This window comes from Martes martes (genome assembly GCF_963455335.1).
Source record: "Martes martes genome assembly, chromosome: 5".
NCBI lineage: Eukaryota > Metazoa > Chordata > Mammalia > Carnivora > Mustelidae > Martes > Martes martes.
In genome coordinates this window covers 8826006-8841366 of record NC_137892.1, presented here as the reverse complement: position 1 = coordinate 8841366, position 15361 = coordinate 8826006, and the positions used below count along the sequence as shown (strand labels likewise).

The 15361-nt window shown below is 37.8% G+C and overlaps 1 protein-coding gene across 1 annotated transcript; it reads left to right on the top strand.

The window, feature by feature from the left end:
• Positions 1-625: 625 nt before the first annotated feature.
• LOC308342649 (olfactory receptor 2G3-like) lies at positions 626-1579 on the top strand (the record flags this gene model as incomplete). The annotated part of the gene is made up of 1 exon (XM_080803231.1): positions 626-1579. The coding sequence occupies one exon, from the start codon at positions 626-628 to the stop codon at positions 1577-1579; it is 954 nt and encodes a 317-aa protein (XP_080659357.1).
• Positions 1580-15361: the final 13782 nt, after the last annotated feature.

The window sequence follows — 15361 nt, the reverse complement described above, 5'->3', positions numbered from 1 at the left end:
TAAACTAGTGAAGATTAATATAATTGGAAGAGCTTATTCCTCATGCCTATATTTGTGAGTTGGTGGTGGAGATCAGATCACAAATAAGTCTAAACTAATATGTAACTAAATTATCTAAATATCAAAGCTACAAAACATACCTTGATGAATGGACAAATGTGTGCATCCTAATGAGCCTCTCACTTCTAAATAGAAACATGAGAATTGGCAAATATGGGGATGACAATCAGATTATCAGAATTATCCAAGTTCTACATCCATCTCTGCCACATATTGATATTGCAAATTTAACCAATATGTGCATATGTACATTTGTGTGTGTTCACACATATTTTGGAATTAAAATTGGAATTTGTTTTTCTCTGAAAAAAAAACAATCAAATCGAAATTTATTTTATTCTAGTACATGTGATTATGTTTTTCAAATTTCACTTAAAGAAAGTTTTCAAAAAAAAAAAAAAAGAAAAAAGAAAATTTAGCCTGGGAAGTTACTAAATACAATCTCCTTAATAGCATTTTAATGTTAAAGAAACATTATTTCTTTGATATTTGACTATGATTATATGTCCTTAAAGAACGTTATTCTTCTCCTGCTTGTATCATTAGCTTATCACTGGCACCCAACATGGCTCAGGAAAATTCCAGCTTCATCATTGAGTTGGTCCTTGTTGGATTTTCTAATCATCCTCAGGCTGAGATCCCTCTCTTCTTCCTCTTCTCTGGGGTCTACCTGGTCAATCTCTTTGGAAACACAGCTATTATCATCTTGGTGGTAATTGATCCCTGTCTCCAGACACCCATGTATTTTTTCCTCTGCCACTTGGCCTTTCTCATCATATTTTACACCACAGCTGTGGTCCCCAAGATGCTCTTCAACCTCCTTGCTCCCAAGAAAATTATCTCATATGAATTCTGCCTTGCCCAGACCTACATCTCCCTGTTAATGGGAGCAGCTGAGTGCATTATTCTGGCCATCATGGCTCTGGACCGTTATGTGGCCGTTTGTTACCCTCTACGATACCTGCTCATCATGAACTGGTCTGTGTGCCTGCAGCTTGCTGTAGGGGCATGGACCATCAGTTTCTTTGCCTCAGTGGTGCCCCTCTACTTCACCATACTTCCCTTATGTAGCCCTTACATTGTTGACCATATTTTTTGTGAAGCACCTGTTCTTCTTCATATGTTCTGTGCTGATACATCCCTGCAAGAAACCCTGATGGTGATAGGTGCATCTGGTACCCTCTTGCTCCCATTCCTTCTTATTACTCTCTCCTACCTCTGCATACTGGTTGCTGTGATGAAGACGCATTCAGCAGAGGGTAGGAAAAAGGTTTTCTCTGTCTGTAGCTCTCACCTGACTGTGGTGACCATTTATTATGGGACAGGCATGTTCATGTACATGAGGCCCAAATCTCTATATTCAGCTGAGAGTGATAAATTAATCTCCTTATTTTATGCTGTCATCAATCCTGCTTTGAACCCATTAATCTACAGTCTGAGGAACAAGGAAGTGAATGGAGCTGTGAAGAGAGTCTTAGGAAAAATGTCAGTGTCCCAAAGGCAAAAGATACTATCTTGAGATGCCAGTAGACAGAATCTTATACTTTAATGGACTGTCTAAAAACTGGCATTAGTAACTTAATTAACTTTGTAGTTATGTCAGAATTATTGCAAATATACAATTTCATTCACTACTGACACCCTTTTGTGACCCTCCTTTCAGTGACTAATGTTAACAGATTATATTCTTTTTTTTTAAGATTTTATTTACTTATTTGACAGACAGAGATCACAAGCAGGCAGAGAGGCAAGCAGAGGGGGTGGGGAGCAGGCTCCCTGCTAAGCAGAGAGTCTGATGCGGTGCTCAATCCCAGGACACTGGGATCATGATGTAAGCTGAAGGTAGATGCTAAAGTACTGATCCACCCAGGGGCCCCAACAGATTATATTATTTTATGAAATATTGCTACATATAAGTTCTTTATTAAAAATATATGTAAGTATAACTTATGAAAAAAGTGGAGTTGAAATTTCAAGGTAGGTTTTTGAATCCCATAATTTCACACAGACTCTATATTTTATAATTACTATGTGATATTTGTACACATTTTCCTTACTAATCAAATGTCATAGCATACTCTTTACCCTTTACTCAGTCTATGAAATTATAATTTATGATTCAACTCTGCTGTAAGCTGATTCCTGACCCATCTGTCCAATTCTAGTATTTTGAATATGTCACTACAGCCCCTCAAACATGTGCTATTTCACAATTTGTTTCTCAGAAATGTGTTTTATGTGAGTATTGCAAAGCTCAAGTCAATTGCCACTTTCTACATCAATCCTTTCCTGAAAACTGTCTTACCTTGCTGTAAATTCTATTCCTTTGATGCAAGACCTTAAAAGCTATCTCTTTTATTGTAAGTTGTATTTTATTTTCTCACATGTTTTTTGACAGTCATTAAATAATTTGTTTAGACTGTACAGAGAACATTGGCTATCCATAGAAATATCATCATCTTACTTATTAAACAGTACACACTGGGGGTGCCTCGGTGGCTCAGTCCTTAAGCATCTGCCTTTGGCTCAGGTCATAATTACAGGGTCCTGGGATCGAGCCCAACATTGGGCTCTATGCTCAGCAGGAAGCCTGCTTCTACCTCTCACATTCCCTCTGCTTGTGTTCCCTGACTCTCTCTCTCAAATAAATAAATAAAATGTTAAAAAAAAATAAACAGGGCACACTGACTTCTAACTACATCACAGGGGAATAGAGCATAAGGAATATAACACAGAGGACACTGGGAGTTGGAGAGAAGAAGGGAGTTTGGGAAAATCAGAGGGGGAGTGGAAACATGAGAGACTGTGGACTCAGAAACAAACTGAGGGTTTTGGAGGGGAGGGGAATGGGAGAATGGGTGATCCTGGTGGTGGGTATTAAGGAGGGCATGTATTGCTTGGAGCACTGGATGTGGTACGTAAACAATGAATCTTGGAACATTGAAAAAAATAAAATAAAGTTTAAATTAAAAAAAAAAAAGCAAGCCTTCTTTATAAGGCTCACTTGTGCTGATTCATGAATAATGGAGAAAATTCACCAGGTGTACATGTCAAAAAGGGAAACTCTAAATGAAGTTGTAGCATGGGGGAGGGGAGAAACAGTGAAAATAGTTCATTGTATCTTTGCTGAACTCGACACTGTCCTCAAAGCATATATCCACTTTGTTAATTTAATAAATAGGGCAGGTCTTAACATTTTTAGAGGGATTTATTTATTTAATTGAGAGACAAAGAAAGTGTGAGAGTGGTGGTGGGGCAGAGGAGAGAGTCTTATTCAATCTATCTCTATCTCAGGACTCTGAGATCATGACCTGAACCAAAACCAACAGTCACTTGCTCTGGCACTCCAACATTTTTCTTTTTCTTCTTTTAATGTCAAGTTCCCTTGTAGTCTTTATTTATTGAAATAAATGTCACGTTTTACCTAATTGTTTAATTAAAATAGGATGTTATGTGTCAAATTGGCAACCTAAATTTGGGGAAAATGTGTGTTTATTTATTTATTTTTTTTGCTTTAAGATTTATTTATTTATCTATTTAGATCATGCAAGCAGTTGGGGAGGGATGGAGAGAGAAGGATAGAATCTTTTTAAGATTATTTACTTATTTGACAGAGAGAGAGATCACAAGTAGACAGAGGCAGGCAGAGAGAGCTGGGGAAGCAGGCTCTCTGCTGTGCAAAGAGCACAATGCGGGGCTCAATCCCAGGATGCTGAGATCGTGACCTGAGCCAAAGGCAGAGGTTTAACCCATTGAGCTACCCAGATGTCCGGAGAAGGAGACAATCTTAAGTTCACTCTGGGCTGTTGCACAGAGCACCACAGGGGGCTTGGTTCCATGGTCCTGAGATCATGACCTGAGCAGAAACCAAGAGTCTGAAGATTAACCAATTGAGCCACCCAGGTGACCCAGTCAAAGCTATTTTTATTCCTTAAGTGTTGTATTTTATGATTTTTTGACCAGTTGAAATTAAACTATAAAAAGGATTATGTATGCATAGTAAGAAAACAAAAAAAATATATTCAACTGATGGTTTTCCTTATCTTACTATTTTTAAATGGAAAATTTCATATAATGTCTACCTTTCTTATCCCAAATATTGTGCCTTTGATTTTCTATTTATGTGGCAAGCATGATTATTAAAAAAAAAAAAAAGTTCCAGATTAGAGCTCTGATACCACAACTGAAGGTCACTTAAACCTCATTTTCTGCATTTGAAAATAGAAAAATGAAAATATTTCTGATCCCTTATTGAGAGGATTACAGGGCATTGTGCATACAATCATAATAAGTTCTTAGAAAATCAAGTACCCTATTAGCACCAAAGACACTGAGTTTCCAAACCATTTTGTTCTGTTTCTTTAAACCAATGTGCCACAAATATATTTTGGAACTACCTTCATAATCTTTGTCACTATTTCTTACTCTAAGACTACTTAAATCTCTATCCTTATATGTTTGAAGTGAGTTTCCTTTCTGTTACAGTGTACTGCTTGTAGGATAGTTTCTGGCCGTTGACATCAACACTTCATAACATAGATTATAACTCCATGGGGTGTATGAAAGTAGCTAATAACTGAAGACTCTGAAATAGGGTAAATTGTTCTATTGTCCATGCCTTCTACTTCTAGGAAATCTTCTGGGGATTCATTACTGGAACTCCAACTTTTAATGAGTAATTTTTCTTCTGAGAGCAAACATGATAATGGGAGATGTTCCCAAACACACACACACACACACACACACACACACACACACACACACACTTGTTTGAACATACACTCCTAAGTCTCAGTAAAATAATAAATTAATATGGCTTGTGCAGAACACTGATAAAACACAGTGGAAAAAAAGTTAAAAATTAAGTATCCAAGAAAAAAGTATTTTTTTTCTTTTTTAAAAATATTTTATTTATTTATTTGAGAGAGAGAGAGAGAGAGAGAGAGCATGGCAGAGGAGAAGCAGACTCCCTGTGGAGCTGGGAGCCCAATGCAGGACTGGATCCCAGGACTCCAGGATCATGGCCTAAGCTGAAGGCATTTGCTTAACCAACTGAGCCACCCAAGTGCCCAAACTTATTTTTTCTCTATAAGTTAATGATATAATTTATTTCCCAAACAAGGTCATGATTGATGATGAAAGTCCCAATACTAATAATTTATGGTGATAGAAGGGAGAATCCAAGACTCTTTGAGTTTGAAAAACTGAGGTTATGATATCCTACACATATTGTAATTTATAAGATAATTATAAGAAACAACATTTTTATGATTGCCAGTGATACCTAATAACCACAAAATTCACTAAATCAAAGGTTGTTTTCCAGTACTGCCAGCATCATGGCAACAGAATGTGTCACTATTTCTACAATTAAAATTCAGCAACCATTCAGAAGCCAAAATGTGATTGTGCAAGCAGTGGAATAAAGCATCACATACTAGGGGACTAAGAAGGATTCTTAGTATCTGTACCCTGTACAGTGGGTAATAAGCAGACAAATCATGGTACAGGCTATCCTTTATTAGATATCTCTTTTGAAAATGATTTTGATCATTCAGTGACTTACAATCTAGTTCTTTTGATGACTTTTGTAGAACAGAAGTTTTAATTTTATTGAAGCCAGCTTATCTATATATCTATCTACATATCTATCTATCTATCTATATTTTTTCTATATATATAGATATATTTCATATATCTATATATATATATTTTCCTTTAATGAATTATGGCTTTGTTGTATCTAAAATGTCAATGCTATAGATGTTTTCTCATACTTTGTTATCTTCTGGAAGGTTTTTTTTTTAGTTTTTTTATTTTATGTTTATTGCTATGATCTATCTTTGAGTTAATTTTTATGAAGGTACAAATTCTATGCAAGATTTGGTTATTTTTTGTAATTGTTTTGTTTTGTGTTTTTTTCCATGTGGATGTTTAGTTGTTTTACCCTCATTTGTTTTCAAGAAATTATGTTTGCTTCATTGTATTGCCTTTGCTCCTTTGTCTAAGATCAGGTCACATAGGGGTCTCTCTCTAGGTTCCTATTCCATTCCATTGATCTATTTTTCTACTCTTTTACTAATACCACACTGTCTTGATTACCACAGCTATATAGTAAGTCTAGAAGACAGGTGACTTTGTTTTTGCTTGTTTGTTTGTTTGTTTGCTTATATGTTTTTCTTTCAGTGTTGTGTTGGCTATACTAGATCTTTTTACCTCTCCGTACAATCTTTTGAATGACATTACCTCTATGTGTAAAATATATGCAAAATATACAAACTATCTTCCTGGGACCAAATTTGAATTGCTAAATCTAAAGATTAAGTGGGAAAGGACAAACATCTTGATAGTATTTAGTCTTTCTTTCCATGAACATGAAATATATCTCCATTTACTTAATTATTTTTTTATTTTTTTTAAGATTTATCTATTTTACAGTAGGGGAGTGGGAGAGAGAGAAAGAGAGATAGAGAAAGAGTGATCATGCACATGAGTGGGAGGGGAAGAGGGAAGGGAGAGAGAAGACTTTATCAAGTAGACTCCACACTAAGTGCAAAGCCTGTCCAGGGCTCAGTAACTTGACCCTGAGATCACAACCGAAACTGAAACCAAGAGTTGGGCCACTAACCAACAATGCCACCCAGACATCTTTTATTTTTTTTTTCATCATACTTTTGTACTTTTACTTATATAGATCCTATACATACTTTATTAGGTTTATACCTAAGTATTCATTTTGAGGGATGCTAATTAAAAAGGTATTGTTTAAAAAAATAAAATAATGGTATTATACTTAATTCCAAATTCCACTTGTTTATTGTTAGTATGTAGGAAAGCAATTGATCTTGTGTGTTGATTTTGTATCCAGTAATCTTGCTATAATCACTTTTTAAATTCATTTTTTTGTTGGTTCATTTAGATTTACCACATAGATGATGATGTAATCTGTGAATAGAAACAGTTTTGCTTCTTCCTTCCCACTGATTATACATTTTATTTCCTTTGCTGGATTTCATCAAAACTTTTTCATCAAAAATTTTATCGAAAACTTCCAGTACAATATTAGAAATGAGTGCTGAAAGGAAATAGCTGATTTTTTTATTGCTGAGTAATATTCAATTTGTAGATATATCAAAAGTCATATACCCACAATCACCAAACTGTGGAAAGAGCCAAGATGCCCTTCAACAGGTGAATAGATAAAGACGACACGGTCCACATATACAGTGGAGTATTAAGCTTCCATCAGAAAGAATGAATACCCAACTTTTATATCAACATGGGTGGGACTGGAGGAGATTTATGCTGATTGAAATAAGGCAAGCAGAAAGAGTCAATTATTATATGGTTTCACTTACTTGTGAAGCATAAGGAATAAAATGGAGGACATTGGGAGATGGAGAGGAGAAGTGAGTTGGGGGAAATCAGAGGGGGAGATGAACCATGAGAGACTGTGGACACTTAGAAAAAAACTGAGGGTTTTGGAAGGAATGGGGTGGGGGAATGGGTGAGCCTCATGGTGGGTATTAAGGAGGGCATATATTGCATGGAACACTGGGTGTGGTGCATAAACAATGAATCATGGAACACTGAAAAAATAAAATTAAATTAAAAAAATAAATTAGAGGGGCGCCTGGGTGGCTCAGTGGGTTAAAGCCGCTGCCTTCGGCTCAGGTCATGATCCCAGCGTCCTGGGATCGAGCCCCGCATCGGGCTCTCTGCTCAGCGGAGAGCCTGCTTCCTCCCTCTCTCTCTGCCTGCCTCTCTGCCTACTTGTGATCTGTCTGTCAAATAAATAAATAAAATCTTTAAAAAATAATAATAAAAAAAATAAATTAGAGATACAATATTGTGTAAGATATAAGCATGCTACACTGGTATATTTATATGCTATATTGTGAGTCATGAAGTAGTAATATTTACCATATTACATAATTATAGTACAATGTTATTGTTTGTATTCATTATACTATTAATTAGATTTCTGTTATTTAATACTTATTACAAATTTGTACAGTTAAACACCATTAATATTATGACATCCACCCCCCATACATTTGCACACACATCCACTGGCACTACCACTTTACTCTTTTTTTTATATATATAGATTTATGTTGTTTAGATTCCACATACAAATGACATTATACATTACTTGTATTTCTCTGACTGATCGCTCATTTAGTATAATATGTTCATGGTGCATCCATGTTACTGGAAATGGAAGGATATGCTCCTTTCTCATCACTACATGATTTTTTAAACAATTTCTTAGCTGATTCTTTTTTTAAGATTTTATTTATTTATTTATTTGACAAACAAATATCACAAGTAGGCAGAGAAGCAGGCAGAGAGAGAGGGGGGAAAGCAGGCTCCCTGCCAAGCAGAGAGCCCAATGAGGGGCTCGATCCCAGGAACCTGAGACCATGACCTGAGCTGAAGGCCGAGGCTTAATCCACTGAGCCACCCAGATGCCACGACTACATAATTTTTTAAATTCATTCATCCATTGATGAGCATTTGGATTGTCCCATAGCCTGGTAATGGTGAATAAGTCTGTGATAAACATGGGAGTATATATCACTTTGAAATTTTGTTTTCATTTTCTTTGGGCATATTCCCAGGAGGGAATATCTGGATTTCATGGTAGACTTATTGTTATTTTTTTTGAGGAACCTACATTTGTTTTTCATAGTGGTTGGAGCATTTTGGATTTCCCCAAAGAATGTATACATAATGGTTCTTTTTACCCTCTTCACCAGCACCTGTTGTCTCTTGTCTCCCTGATAGCCATTCTGACAGGTGTTGAGTGGTATCACATTGTGGTTTTGATTTGCATTTCCCTCATGATTAGTAATGTTGACTCTTTTTCTGTATTTGTTGACCATTTTGCTATCTGCCTTAGAAAAACATCTATTAAGTTTTATTTTTCCATTAAAAATGATTTGTATTGGAAGAGACAAGATGGCAGGGAACTAAGAGGAGGTGCCATTTCAAAATGTACCCTAAAGTGAGCTGATTACCTACCAAGGAACTCTGATCACCCATGAAATCAGCCTGAGATTAGAATTATACATTTCTGGATCTCTACGGGGGCAGAAGATGCCAGTAGGCAGGTAAAGTGGAGTGGGAACATCGAACTGATATCAGAAGATAAACAAAAGGGGGAGGGAGTCACCAGAAGTGATCCATTGGAAAGTAATACCCCAATATGAGAGTGCTCCGTGACTCGGGACCAGCATTAACTTGGAGTCTGGTTGAAAGCACTCAAAAAGAGCAAAGGATTGCGGGGGGGGGAATTGTGGGAATTGGGGCGGTTGGGGACAGGGGCTTAAGTCCCCGGACCCAGGACAGCCACCCCTGGTGCTGAACCAGAGAGAGTTCGGCAAAGATATCAGGTCTTGGTCCCTGAGCCGCGAGTGCGCCTAAAAGCGCCTGGGAGCTTCAAGGTGGCGGCTCCTGTGAGGGGCTGGGAGCCTTACCAGCTGGCAGAACCACATCCCTTGGCACTACCCACATGAACAGGCCACACTACCAGAGTCTGAGTCGCGCCTCACACCCTCCCCCGAGAGAGGTGCGTGCAGGCGCCACCCGGCGCTCTCAGACCAGGAGAGTATGAGCACTCCCAGCCCAGGCCAGCGGGAAAATCTCAGTGTGCTATTGCTGTTTGGGACCTCTCTGATGGTCTGGAGCTGCCCAGAGAGCCACCGCTGTTGTGGTTTTGGGTACAAGCAGGAGTTCCTGCATCCCCAGGGACTGTGACTGGGAGCGTGCTCTGCCAGCAGCCCAGGGGGAATGTATGTGCCCTGGAGCACCCAGAGGGGAACAGACTGAGGCTTCTCTCTGAGAGGGAGGTCAGGGTGCAGTTTGCTTTCCTCTAAACCTCCAAAAACCATCCAAAGCTGACAAGGCAGGAGAAAAGAAAGGAACAAACAAGCAAACAGACAAAAAACAAAAACAAAAACAAAAACAAATAAAACCTCCAGAGAACAAAAGCCAGAAAAAATGGTTTCCTTAGAGCCCATCCCTTGATGGGGGCTGGAAGAATTAACTCAGGGAACATCAATGAATGAAAACCCACACGGCAGGCCCCTCCCCCAGAAAGCCAACCAAAAAGAAAAAAAAAAAAGGACAAGAGAAGAACCACCACTATTTCAGAGATACAACCTTCATTTTTTAATTCATTCCCACTGTTCGGGTTCATTTTTTTATAGATAATTTTTTAACCTATTTACCATCACAGTGAGATGTCCAGTACTTCAAATTCCATAATAACCTTTTAAACTGAACTTTTTGAAACATATACCTGTATTTTTTGAGAGACTATTTTTCAATTTTTAATTTTATTTTAGTTTAGTTTACTTTATTCTTTTTTTATTTTTATTCTTTAATATTCATATAGAGTTAAACTTCAAGGTAATCCCCATTCCCCAATCAATGCTACCCTATAGGTAAACTAATTTTTAATCCCCTTCTATCTTAGTGTTTCTGTGTATTTGTGTTTGTCCTGGTAGTATATAAATCTTATACTTGGGGTTCTTTTTGACGACGTTCTTTTTTTTGTTTTGTTTTGTCTTTATATGTATATATATTTTTCTCTTGTCATCTACTTTTATCAGTCTCTTTGTTTGTCTGTTTTTGTTTGTATACTTCATAAATCTTACCTTGGGGTCCATTTGGGCTGGACCTTCATTTTTATTTTATATTCCTTTTCTCTCTCTCTCTTTTTCTTTTTTCTTTTTTCTCTCTTTCTTTTATCTTTTATTTGGATGGGGACTCTTGATTGCTCAGAAGCGTTCCAGGGTACACCTTGCCTGCACAGCAGTTGACACATTCAGCTACTTCCATTCATCCATCTCTCACCAAGATGACGAGGAGGAGGAATGCCCAACAGAAGAAAAATCCAGAGGCTGAGCCTTCTGCAACAGAGCTAATGACTACCGACATAGACAATACATCAGAAAGGGAATTCAGGCTAACAATTATCCAGGCAATAGCTAAGCTAGAGAAAGCCATGGATGACAAAATGGAATTGATTAGGGCAGAACTGAAAGCCACCAGGGATGATGTTCACAACATTATCAATGAGTTCCAATCTAATCTAAATTCTCTAAAAGCTAAGGTCACTGAGACAGAAGATAGAATTACTGATCTGGAGGACAAACAGATAGAGAGAAAGGATCAGGAGGAAGCCTGGAACAAACAGCTTAGAAGCCATGAAAACAGAATCAGGGAAATAAATGATGCCGTGAAATGTTCCAACGTAAAAATTATTGGAATCCCTGAAGGGGAGGAGAAAGAAAGAAGTATAGAATATACAGTGGAACAAGTTCTTCATGAAAATTTTCCCAATCTTGCGAATGGAACAAGTGTTCATGTACTAGAGGCAGAATGGACTCCCCCCAAGATTATAAATTCCAAAAAATCATGCAGGCACCTCATAGTAAAATTGAGGATTCATAATTGTAGATACAATCTCTTGAAAGCCGCTAGGACAAAGAAGCTCCTTACATACAGAGGAAAGCCCACCAGAATAACGTCAGACCTGTCCACAGAGACCTAGCAAGCCAGAAAGGGCTGGCAAGATATATTCAGGGCACTAAATGAGAAGAACATGCAACCAAGAATACTTTATCCAGCAAGACTGACATTCAAAATGGATGGAGAGATAAAGAGTTTCCAAGACCAGCAAGGCTTAAAAGACTGTGGAACCACCAAGTCGACACTGCAGGAAATATTAAGCGGGGTTCTATAAAAGAGGAAAAATCCAAAGAATAGCATTGAACAGAAATATAGAGACAATCAACAGAAAGAAAGACTTCAAAGATAACACAATGTCAATAAAAACGTATCTCTCAATAATCACTCCCAATGTGAATGGCCTAAATGTGCCCATAAAACGACACAGGGTTGCAGATTGGATAAAACCACAGGACCCATCCATATGTTGTCTACAAGAGACCGATTTTGAACCTAAAAATACACCCAGAATGAAAGTGAAGGGATGGAGAAGCATCTTTCATGCCAATGCACCTCAAAAGAAGGCTGTGGTAGTGATTCTCATAGCAGATAAATTAGATTTTAGAATAAAGACAGTAGTCAGAGATATAGAAGGACACTACATTGTTCTTAAAGGGTCTATCCACCAAGATGATCTAACAATTGCAAATATCTATGCCCCCAATATGGGAGCAGCCAATTACATAAGAAAACTATTAATCAAGATAAAGAGTCATATAGATATGAATACATTAATAGTAGGAGATCTTAACACGCCTCTCAGAAATAAACAGATCATCAAAACAGAAAATCAATAAAGAAATAAGAGCATTGAATGACACATTGGACCTATGGATCTCATAGATATATACAGAACATTCCACCCTCAAACAACAGAATAGTCATTCTTCTCAAGTGCACATGGAACCTTCTCCAGAATAGACCACATACTGGGTCACAAATCAGGGCTCAACCGATACCAAAAGACTGAGATGATTCCCTGCATATTCTCAGATCACAATGCTTTGAAACTGGAGCTCAATCACAAGGAAAAGTTCAGAAGGAACACAAACACCTGGAAGCTAAAGACCACCTTGCTTAAGAATGCTTGGATCAACCAGGAGATCAAAGAAGAACTTCAACAATTTATGGAAACCAATGAGAACGAAGACACTTCACTCCAAAACCTATGGGATACAGCAAAGGCGGTCCTAAGGGGAAATACATAGCCATCCAAGCCTCCCTCAAAAAACCGGAAAAATCCAGAATACACCAGCTTTCTCTACACCTTAAAGAACTGTAGAATCAACAATAAATCAAACCATCTCCACACAAAAGAAGGGAAATAATCAAGATTAGATCAGAGATCAATGAGGTAGAAACCAGAGATACAGTAGAACGTATGAATGAAATTAGAAGCTGGTTTTTTGAAAGAATCAATAAGATAGATAAACCATTGGCCACACTAATCCAAAAGAAAAGAGAGAAAGCTCAAAATAATAAATTATGAATGAAAAGGGAGAGATCACAACTAACACTAAGGAAGTAGAAACAATCATCAGAAGTTATTATCAACAGTTATATGCCAATAAGCTAAGAAACCTAGATGCAATGGATACATTCCTGGAAAACTACACACTCCCAAAATCGAATCAGGAAGAAACTGACAACCTGAATAGACCGATATCTAGTAACGAGATTGAAGCAGTGATCAAAAACCTCCCAAAAGACAAGAGCCCCGGAAGTGACGGATTCCCTGGGGAATTCTACCAAACTTTCAAAGAAGAAATAACACCTATTCTCCTGAAGCCATTTCAAAAAATTGAAGCAGAAGGAAAACATCCAGACTCTTTTTATGAAGCCAGCCTTACCCTGATCCCCAAACCAGGCAAATACCCTACCAAAAAGAATAATTTCAGACCAATACCCCTGATCAGTATGGATGCTAAGATTCTCAACAAGATCCTAGCAAACAGGATCCAACAGCACATTAAAAAGATTGTCCACCAGGACCAGGTGGGATTCATCCCTGGTTTACAAGGATGGTTCAACATTCACAAATCAATCGATGTGATAGAACAAATCAATAAGGGAAGAGAGAAGAACCACATGGTCCTCTCAATTGATGCAGAAAAAGCATTTGACAAAATCCAGCATCTGTTCCTGATTAAAACGCTTCAAAGTACAGGGATACAGGGATCATTCCTGAACTTCATCAAATCTATCTATGAAAAACCCACAGCAAATATCATCCTCAATGGGAAAAAGCTTGCAGCCTTCCCGTTGAGATCAGGAACACGACAAGGATGCCTACTCTCACAACTCTTGTTCAACATAGCATTAGAAGTCCTAGCAACAGCAATCAGACAACAAGGAGAAATAAAAGGTATCCAGATTGGCAAGGAAGAAGTCAAGCTCTCTCTCTTCGCAGATGACATGATTCTTTATATGGAAAACCCAAAAGACTCCATTCCCAAACTACTAGAACGCATACAGCAATTCAGTAAGGGGGAAGGATACAAAGTCAATGTACAGAAATCGGTGGCTTTCTTATACACTAACAATGAAAATACAGAAAGGGAAATTAGAGAATTGATTCCAATTAATATAGCACCAAGAACCATAAGATACCTCGGAATAAACCTAACCAAAGAGGTAAAGGATCTGTACTCGAGGAACTACAGAACACTCATGAAAGAAATTGAAGAAGACACAAACAGATGGAAGAACATTCCATGCTCTTGGATCAGAATAAACATTGTTAAAATGTCTATATTGCCTAGAGCAATCTATACTTTTAATGCCATTCTGATCAAAATCCCATCGGTATTTTTTAAAGAGCTCAAGCAAATAATCCTAAAATTTGTTGGGAATCAGAAGAGACCCCGAATTGCTAAGGAAATATTATAAAAGAGACACAATACTGGGGGCATCACATTACGTGATTTCAAGCTTTACTACAAAGCTGTGACCCCAAGACAGCATGGTACTGGCATAAAAACAGACACATAGACCGATGGAACAGAGTAGAGAGCCCAGATATGGACCCTCAACTCTCTGGTCAAATAATCTTTGACAAAACAGGAAAAAAATATCCAGTGGAAAAAAGACAGTCTCTTCAATAAATGGTGCTGGAAAAACTGGACAGCTATATGTAGAAGAATGAAACTCGACCATTCCCTTACACAGTACACAAAGATAAACTTGAAATGGATAAAAGACCTCAACGTGAGACAGGAATCCATCAGAATCCTTGAGGAGAACATAGGCAGTAACCTCTTTGATATCAGCCACAGCAACTTCTTTCAAGATATGTCTCCAAAGGCAAAGGAAACAAAAGCGATAATGAACTTTTGGGACTTCATCAGGATCAAAACTTCTGCACAGTGAAGGAAACAGTCAACAAACCAAGAGGCAACCCACGGAATGGGAGAAGATATTTGCAAATGACAGTACAGACAAAAGGTTGATATCCAGGATCTATAAAGAACACCTGAAACTCAATGCACACAAAATAGATAATCATATAAAAAAAATGGGCAGAAGATATGAACAGACACTTCTCCAATGAAGACATACAAATGGCTACCAAACACATGAAAAAAAGCCCATCATCGCTAGCCATCAGGGAGATTCAAATCAAAACCACATTGAGATACCACCTTACAGCAGTGGCCAAAATTAGCAAGACAGGAAACAACGTGTGTTGGAGAGGATGTGGAGAAAGGGGAACCCTCTTCCACTGTTGGTGGGAATGCAAACTGGTGCAGCCACTTTGGAGAACAGTGTGGAGATTCCTCAG